The 8,783-nt window shown below is 42.0% G+C and overlaps 1 protein-coding gene across 2 annotated transcripts; it reads left to right on the top strand.

Moving 5' to 3' along the window:
- Nucleotides 1-765: 765 nt before the first annotated feature.
- tspy (testis specific protein Y-linked) lies at nucleotides 766-5,488 on the top strand. 2 transcript variants are annotated; one of them, XR_006957585.1, is made up of 8 exons: nucleotides 766-2,232; nucleotides 2,326-2,403; nucleotides 2,513-2,624; nucleotides 2,835-2,989; nucleotides 3,100-3,176; nucleotides 3,322-3,494; nucleotides 3,766-3,843; nucleotides 4,024-4,078. XR_006957585.1 is itself a non-coding variant. In XM_047040508.1 (8 exons), exons 1-8 carry the CDS (start codon nucleotides 1,291-1,293, stop codon nucleotides 4,179-4,181), a joined length of 1,740 nt encoding a protein of 579 aa, XP_046896464.1. In that variant the 5' UTR covers nucleotides 768-1,290; the 3' UTR covers nucleotides 4,182-5,488. The 2 variants fall into 2 exon arrangements, 1 of the variants encoding a protein (XP_046896464.1); XM_047040508.1 differs by having other exon boundaries at nucleotides 768-2,232; nucleotides 3,799-3,843; nucleotides 4,024-5,488.
- The last annotated feature ends 3,295 nt before the right edge of the window (nucleotides 5,489-8,783 follow it).

The following is an 8,783-nucleotide window of genomic DNA, read 5'->3' as shown; positions in this document are numbered from 1 at the left end:
ATCAACCCACATCATATGCGCCCTCTCCAATAGGCTAGGCTTACAAATATAGCAGGCTTACAAATATAGCAAGCAAAATGCCAAGCAATTACGTTTTGATCAATCTATTGTTATTAATATATTATCCGTTATTGTCATTTGGGTGATTGTTTGCTATTGGTGTTTTTTTGCAAAGCTATTCATTTTCTATTTTGCACATTATATTAGGTCTCCGTCTAAGTAGCTTGTATAATATAATTCAAATAATCTAGAATGTGTTTATTCAATGTCACCCAACTGATCATTACTATCGTAATAATAAGTGCATATATATGAGTGTCCCTTACTGATTAATCTAATCTCTACTTGTCAAAAAAACACGTCTATAATTTAGCCAAGTTCAACTGTGTCCTTCTCTGCTGCACCACTCTTTAGTTTCTGGATTGAAGATTATCAAATTGAAGAATCACTGAAACTAGTAACAATTTGGCAACAAAAAAGCACAGCTTGCCCAGCGCATTTTGGCAAAAAGACGCTCAAGATGACCAACGACGTCTCAAATTGTCCTGTCTGCCAGTCTCCTAGTGCAAAACCACGAGAACTTATCTATTTTCTCTCCTGTTGTAAATTTTCAATATAGCTTAAATAAATACTACATGTTGGCATTATAAAAATAATGTAAATCAAATCTGATATGAATTGTTTTGCGCAGCAACCCGTGTGAGTAGTTCATTTGATTCATGTAAACAAGTCCGTTCATATGATTGGTTTCGGCGCGACGTACTGTAGCCAATCAGGGAATTGTTTTCCTGTCATCCTTGTAGCGCAGAAAGAATAGTGAAGGAAAGGACATATACAATAATTACAGGACTACAAGGAAGAGCGTAATAATAGAACCATCGATTTTAATGTAATACATTTTAATTATTACTATATATTTATATTTAGCAGAGCTGTAGTAGTTAAAGAAAATGGAGCACAGCCCAAACAATACACGCAAGGTTGGAAGCTAAGCTACTCGGTAGCCTGCTATTTAGTCTGCCCCGGTTATTTTCGCGCTAAGCTAGGCTAGTACAGTAGCTAGGCCTCGGAAAAGCAAAACAAGACGACCATTGCCTAGCTAGCTAAGAAGATAGCAAGTTAACAAGTAAGCTCACAAACGAATGTTTGTTTATTATATGTGCAGCCCACTGTTGTGTGGTTTTATGGTAAATAACTCTTTAGCAGATAGTTTGCTAGCTATTTTCCATATCGAATTATTTCCGCGGGAGAGATAATTAGCACACCTGCTAAGTTTGCTAGCTTGCTAACATGAGCGAGTCGTCGGACTGCAAGCAGTCCGTAGACTCCGCGCCCAGGAAACGATGTCCGTCTCCTGAACAGTGCAGCGAGTCTCCTGCTCCAAGTAAGTTAACCAAACTGGACGAAACATCGTGTGAAGTGCGTGTAAATAATCAGGGTAACAACAAACAGCAAGACAACGGTACGGTGTCTGCTGATCTAGAAAAGCAGAACGGGAAAGAGGAGAGTGGACTTTCTTTACAAACGGAACAGGGGGAAGAGAGAAGCGCGGCTGTCAATGTCAGTAATACAGTGGATGCAAATATTCCTGAGATTACACATGAATCTGGCGATGCAAAGGTTGATGCCAAGGACGGTACAGCTGCTGTTTGCCGACCGTCAACTTCACTGGATCAGTCTGATTCGGCTGCAATAGCAGCCGCTGAAGCACTTGCTAGTCTCACAGGGGGAGATGGTGATCTCAAAAGAAAAGAGACTCCCTGTTCATCCAAAAGAGTTGATGTTGAGAAACAAGGAAACAAAATTAAGCGTAGTGATCGCGATTCATCCAAGGGAAGTTCTAAACTCGAGAGGTCGTTTCAAACACAGGCAGCTGCTGCAGACAGTTCTACATCAGCCCATGTTGACAGAGAAGGTACAGAGGACATGCCAGATGCGGACGAGGAGGACGATTCGATACTTGAATCCTCCTCCACACCAAGTTCCTCCTTCCCTTCAGACAATGAGGACAACGACGACGGGGAGTGCGCTATTGTGTCAGTGAAGATGGCCCCGGAGATTCGACAGTCAGTGTCCCTTTTGGCACAGGTACAAATGAGGTTAGACGCTCTTGAGAAGAAGAGTGCGCGACTTCACCAACGACTGGAATTGAAAATGAGTCGGCAGCGACGCCCTCACCTGGACCAACGCAGCACCATTGCAAAATCCATCCCTGGCTTCTGGGTCACAGCAGTATCCTTGTCTGCGCTAGTTGTGTTTGTGTGTGTGTGTGTGTGTACAAGAAAATTGCTGTGTCTCCTTTTCCCTTAACTCAAGGCGTCATAGTTGTTGAACCACCCTCATCTCTCAGCCCACATTGACGAGACCGATGAGGATGCTCTCAGCTACATGACCGATCTCGAGGTCAGTACTGAATACTCTGTAATGTGTGACAAGTTTACATAGTTCTTCCTAATCCAGCAAGTTCCATTGCCGGCAATTGATGTAAATGTTTTTTTAACCATCTTTCCAGATTGAGTCATTCAAGAACAACAAACTTGGCTACAGAATTGGGTTCCACTTTAGACGGAACCCTTATTTCCAAAACAATATCATAGTAAAGGAGCTTCACCTTGGAATGGGAGGTGAGAAAGAGAGATACTGGCTAGCCATCTGATTGAACTGTTTTGCTGCCTGGTTTCTACAAACCACCAGCTTTTTTGTTGTTGTGAGACTGAAACAAAATATTTATTATTAACATGAACCATGTTACATTTTAAAAGATATGTTTGGGAAGCAAAGCAAACCTGTTTAGCATATTTTAACAGCATTCGTATGGTTGGCTGTGTTCTCAGGCTCTCCTGTGTCGTTCTCCAACCCCATCCTGTGGCATCGTGGCCAGAACCTGACGGCCAACAGTGAGCCCCGGCGATTGGCTCGGGGGGTCTATCAGACCTTCTTCTGCTGGTTCAGTGACCACAGCAGCCCAGGCAGAGACGACATTGCACAGGTAGGGATGAGCAGGACTGCTTGAGCTCGGAGACTGTGCCTGACTCATATGCTGACTCGGCCTGGCCTCGCAGGACATGGCTTACCTGACGTGTGTGTGTGAATATTCAGATACTGAAGGAGGACCTCTTCAGAAACCCTCTGAGGTACTACCTGACTCCGCTGTGGGAACCCAGGGAGAATGGAAGGTAAGCTTAGCCATATGCCACGTTTCTGTGGTGTGGTCCCTTATAATGAAGTACCGCAACTCCTCCCATTAGGACAGTTCATGGGGTTGATTTAACGGAAGGAAGTATTGCTGTGTAACCTACAGTCCTATGTGTTGTTCTGCAGTGGTGCCAGTGGTACCAGGGCAGCGGATAACAGCAACGGGGATGAGTGTGTGGTTATCTCTGACTCGGATGATGACCAGGAGGAATCTGGACGAGGCCAAAGCCGGAAGGAGGAGGAGGAGGATGTGGATGAAGAGGAGGAGGAGGAAGAGGAACAGAGGGGGAGTGCTGGAGGTTGGTGAAGACAGGGTCAAAGAGAAGCATTCACATATACCCTAGCTGACAGATAGTTGTGGATAGCTCAAATCCAAAAAGGATGAAATGGCCTGCTGGATGACCAACTCAACAACTGGAACTGATGATATTACAAAAACTACTTAGTAGTTTTAGCACAAACTTAATACAATGTCTTGTCTACAGTAAAAATTGTAGCAATACATTCTTTTTTTAATTGGTAGGGAAGACCATCAGTGCACAGTGAGATGTGAATGTTTTAATGATCCAGGTTAACCTGAACAGACAGCCAATATTTCCCCAGATGAGAGCCCAGTGGAGGTTGATGACGGAGAGGTGGTGATTGACGGTAAGACTTAATCCTCAGGCAGAAAGGTTGCAAACTTCTATCCACAATGGCCGCCAGTTCAGAATGCAGGTTGTGCAGTCCAGTGACTAAGCCAAGCTTATCACACCACTGGTCTCCTAGTCAGTCCCTCAGTTACCTCCTCCCAGAAAAGGCTCTAATGGTCGTCTCCTTGTCTCCCAGGGTCTGATAGTGACGAGGAGGCCAGAGAGGAGGAAGAGGTTTCCTATGGGGAGAAGGATGAAGAGGTGGATGTTGAAGATGTAGACGAGTTCTCAAGGGCTCAGGAGGCCAGAGACCAGGAAGAGGAAAATATCGATGTGGATGAGGACCAGAGCTAAAATCATGTCCTTCACAATGTTCCTGTTATTATGCACAACAACTAAATTGTTTCCATTTGATTCTAAATGTATTTTTATTCAGGGTGAAATTACAGAAAAAAAGTCAGGGCACCACATTGATGCCACTGTTTTATACAGAAGTACATTACCTACATATTTTGGTGCAGTCTTGTATCATGTTTCCAAAATAAGATTCCCAAGACCTTAGGTCTCAAACAACTAGGGAGCCAATAATATAATAGCTACCTGGAGGTGTAAATTGTCTCACACCTTACCTGATTTAACTGCCAGTGTGTGGGTATGTTTGCAAGTGGTCCAGTCAGAAACTTTTATCAATAGTTATCATCTCTAACATCAACACTGTCTTGGACCTTTTTTAGCGTCTTGACGAGGTAAAAGACAGGTTTCTTGAGGATGTAATATTCCCAGTAAGTCTCAGATGCACTCCGTACTGAACCAAATCTTGTTCTCAGGGATGACATTATGGGTTTTTCTTTCATATAAGGAAACAATAATTTGGAGACCATACTCTTTTTCCTCATCAGTTTTTGTTGGCTATATTTATGTAGGATGTGTTCACTGTAGTTTTGTTGGCTATAAAGAGGTAAATATTGGATGATGCCCATTTGCCTTCCCTACTATTAGCTTTTTGTTTATCTGTGCACCAACACTGATACAAATGCACACATTATGTAGCCTATTTAAAGTGATAGTGTATATAAACAAGTCATTGATTGAATTGTGACGAAGACCTATATTTTGTAACAAGAGCCTGTTTAGCTGATTAAAGATTTAGACAAAATTGTTAATCTTAAGCGTGTTGAATCTGAAGTGTGTTTGTGTTCATGTATCTTTTAGGATGGACGGCATCACATTTTATTTGTATTTTTGGTCATGTTTATTGATCACATAAGTGTATGCAATTAAAAGTCAGATGGATTACTATAGGTTTATGGTTGTGCATTTTACAGCAAATGCGTGACAGTATGTGGTATAAGTAATAGGACAGTAGCCACAGTTGATGAATTCTTACCCTTGTGTAACAGTCGCAAGTTTATATGTTCTTCCTTTTCTCATGAATGGAATGTAAATATTTCAACCTAATTTTAGGGGCTAAAGATCTGTTAAGAGTAAACTATACATCAAGTAATCTAGTGTTTGACTTTAGGATACATAATCAGAAAGCTCTATTTTGCGTGCTGAATTTTATAGGACACTGTAGTTTTGAAACCCTTAGTTTTTTTTGCTTTGTTTTTTAAATAATGTCCACCTTTTGAATCAGACTAAATAAAAGTTATTTAACTGTGCTCCCTGTGTATGATGTTTGTCTTGCTGAAGGTCACATAGCAGTAACGTTACTTTACATTTTCTAAACAGGAGACGAAGTGAAGCAGACCAATCAGTAATGTTTCAAGTTTCATGAGAGTGCACAAGAATGCCACAAGATGGCAGCATACATCATACAGCATCAATTCTAAATGTACTTTTAATGTACAAATACATTGATTGGATGAAACAAGTCACGTCATAAGGTACAATGTTTTTAGTTGTGTAGGTGTCATACATTTCAAATTCATGTACACCCCATTCATGACATTATTGCATGCAGTACTAAGTATGACAAGATTGATGTTTCAACATCAAACACTAATCCTACTTGAATGTGTAGGCTACTGTGTTTGTGTTGGGCAAATCTTAAACTGGCAACACACCAACACTATCAATCTATATGGAGAGTGTTAACCTGTTTCCTATTCTTGATATGACAGAGTGAATGTGTGATACCACTTAAACATTTGCGTATACTCTTGCCTCCACAAATAGCCCAGGGCAAGACATTTTTGGACAGGCCCAGACAAAAGAACAGCAGTCATGTTGCAATGGTACAGTTAAACCCTTGATTCCACTTTTAATGCACAGCTATAAATATTCCACTAGCAAAAACCTGTCCTACAGTCAGCTTCAGTACAAAGAAGTATGCAATTTATGCAGGACTATGCTATATTGTGAGCTCTACTTTGAATAATGTAACTGGTATACACTGTAATGTAAAAAGCATACTTAAAGAATCATGCCAAAACTCACCCTCTCATGCTTGTCTCTCCATAGTGGGATTCAGCTGTCATGTTATTGCAATACCTGCTGTTTTCTGTTTAAACCACAGATGCTTTTCTGTTTATGAATTAATAATGAATGTGGTTTCTAAGTTATTGATCACAGCTAAATACGCACACCACTGGTTTCTAAGGTATTGATCACAGCAAACAAAGTGCTATTTGTTAAAGAAAATAAAGTCACTGGTAACCCAGACAGATCTTCAGCTTGTTGTTGGTTGGAAAGATGGAAAGAATGATGTCCCTGGGGGAGTAACCGGAATGGATTCCTAATGTTAGTAGCAAAAGTAACAAGTATCAACTACTATCTTTTGAGTTCCTTTTGCTTCTTTAGTTGTACCTTAGCTATCTATGATGTCATTCTGTTTCCCTGCTCTCTCACAGCCTTTCTGCAACTAAAATATGATGACAGAACAAAATCATTTCAAGCCTCTTCATCTTTGCTCTTTTGTCTTTGTTTGTTTGATGTGTGGTTAGCTACTGTTATTGAAATTGAAGCGTTTACTTAATGGACAATGTGGTTTGGTGTTAGGGAACGTGTACACATCCCAGTAGACAGGTGATCTGACAAGTTAATGCAGGGACCTTGAAATACCAGCTACTTGTGTGTGTGTGTGTCAGTGTGCTCGGTGTCGGTCTGTGTGCGAGTGGGTGCGAGTGGGTGCAGGAAGGCATTCCTTTGGGGTTTTGCTGCACTGTGAAACTATGGAAATAAGAAGTTGTTGAAGCTGAACTGGTGTTGACGAGAGTGAAGAAGGGAGAGAGAGAAAAAGTAGGGACTGATTGAGAATAGAGTGCAGGCAGGAGCGTTGGAGACACTGGGGGAGAGAGAGATAGATGACTGGAGTGATTAGCCCAGCCTCCCAGCTCCTAGTGCCTGACAGATATGCACAGCAGATGGATGACTCTTATCTGAGAGATCACAGAGGGCATGGTGACTGGTTGCTCTGCATAGTCAACCAGACGCAGGATCTCACCAGGCAGATGAAGAGGCCCACCCCCCACCATACATATGCATGGAAAACCCACCCTTGCATGCTGTGCACTCCCCAGACCAACCAACATCGTCTACTGTGTGTGTGTGTGTGTGTGTGTGTGTGTGTGTGTGTGCGTGTGCATGTGTGAGAGTGTGTGTCCAAGTGTCAAGCCTGTGTTAGTGATACTGCAAATTTGCACAGCCTGACTGACTTCTAATTGAGGTTTCTCATGGAGGACAGAGAAGTAAACATGGAGATTGATGATCATAACACATAAAGGAGATGGAGATGAAGTGGTGTCCTGATGTACTCTCAAAAAAATACAAAAATAAATCCAAAACCTTTTGGACTATTATTGTCCCAAAATCACATCAGGAGAAATCCATCTTTAATGAGCAAGCGCATTAGCACACTCATCCATTCTGCTATATCCTAAAGCTAATGCTAAAGTGGTGACAGATTTATCTTTCCAGAACCATACTTTTACTTATCCCTGGAGTGTTTTCACTATCGTTCATTTTCTACCCTTCTGTTATTTTGTGGAAATTATTCTTCAACAGCTGTCGATTCACCCAGCTGCATTTTATAGTGAGACAGAGTGCCAGCCTTGTCTCCTCTGCAGATGGTGACTGGCTGGCTGGCTGGCCTGGTGGACACGTGGCATGCTGTACTTATGCAGACAGAGCTTTCTGGTTTTCAGTGAAGAAGCTGCCGCTTTCACTATAAAACCTGCTGTAACCTCTATTCCACTACAGAACAAGCAAGTTCCAACTGGAATGGGCGCCACGTATGCTCTGCTTTTCATGTTGAAGATGTTTTCATAACTTGTTCTCCTTTGATATTCAATGGTGTGTGAAGTTCATGCATGTCAGATAAAGCACCTGTTTTCCTTTCTTAAACTAAGATTTTCCTTTTTTCCCTTTATGATGACAAATTCTGTGCTAACGAGATCATTTCTCTTTTATACTGATCTTTTACGGTGCAGCATTATTATAATGATTTTACAACCACTAGATCCAATGACAGGTTATTCTTATTCCCCTGGGGCCAGGCCCTTGTTTTAGGAGATGCTGCTGTGATTGATGTGTCTGCAGGTCAGGGATTCTGCTAAAGGCTTTCAGTTGTCTTACAGGGATTCCTACTGCACCAACTAAAGATGAGAGCAGGAGGTCCAGACATAGACCAGCCTTGGCTTTCAGGCTTTACTGGCTCTAGACAAGACATCAACACAATGACACATAGCCTACATGTTAACATGTGTGCAAGACTACCATCCTTCCTGTGGAGAACATGTGTTTCAGTGGGGCAAAACCTCTGTTCCAGTGTGAACTGTGGTGACGCTACACTATCTCATCTGTGAGTTTAGGTCATAGTGGGTGGGTCGGCAGATAAGGCCATTGAAAGTCCTATCAGAGGTCTCAGTGACGTTGGTGGTACTTCTAAAACAGTGGGAGCTGGTCAGTGTTATGATGTCCATGGCCACTCTGAGCGGCTCACGGAAACCTAACCTC

This window comes from Hypomesus transpacificus, chromosome 18 (genome assembly GCF_021917145.1).
Source record: "Hypomesus transpacificus isolate Combined female chromosome 18, fHypTra1, whole genome shotgun sequence".
Classification (NCBI taxonomy): domain Eukaryota; kingdom Metazoa; phylum Chordata; class Actinopteri; order Osmeriformes; family Osmeridae; genus Hypomesus; species Hypomesus transpacificus.
The sequence above is the reverse complement of the archived record's forward strand: the minus strand, read 5'-3'. Positions and strand labels throughout refer to the sequence as shown.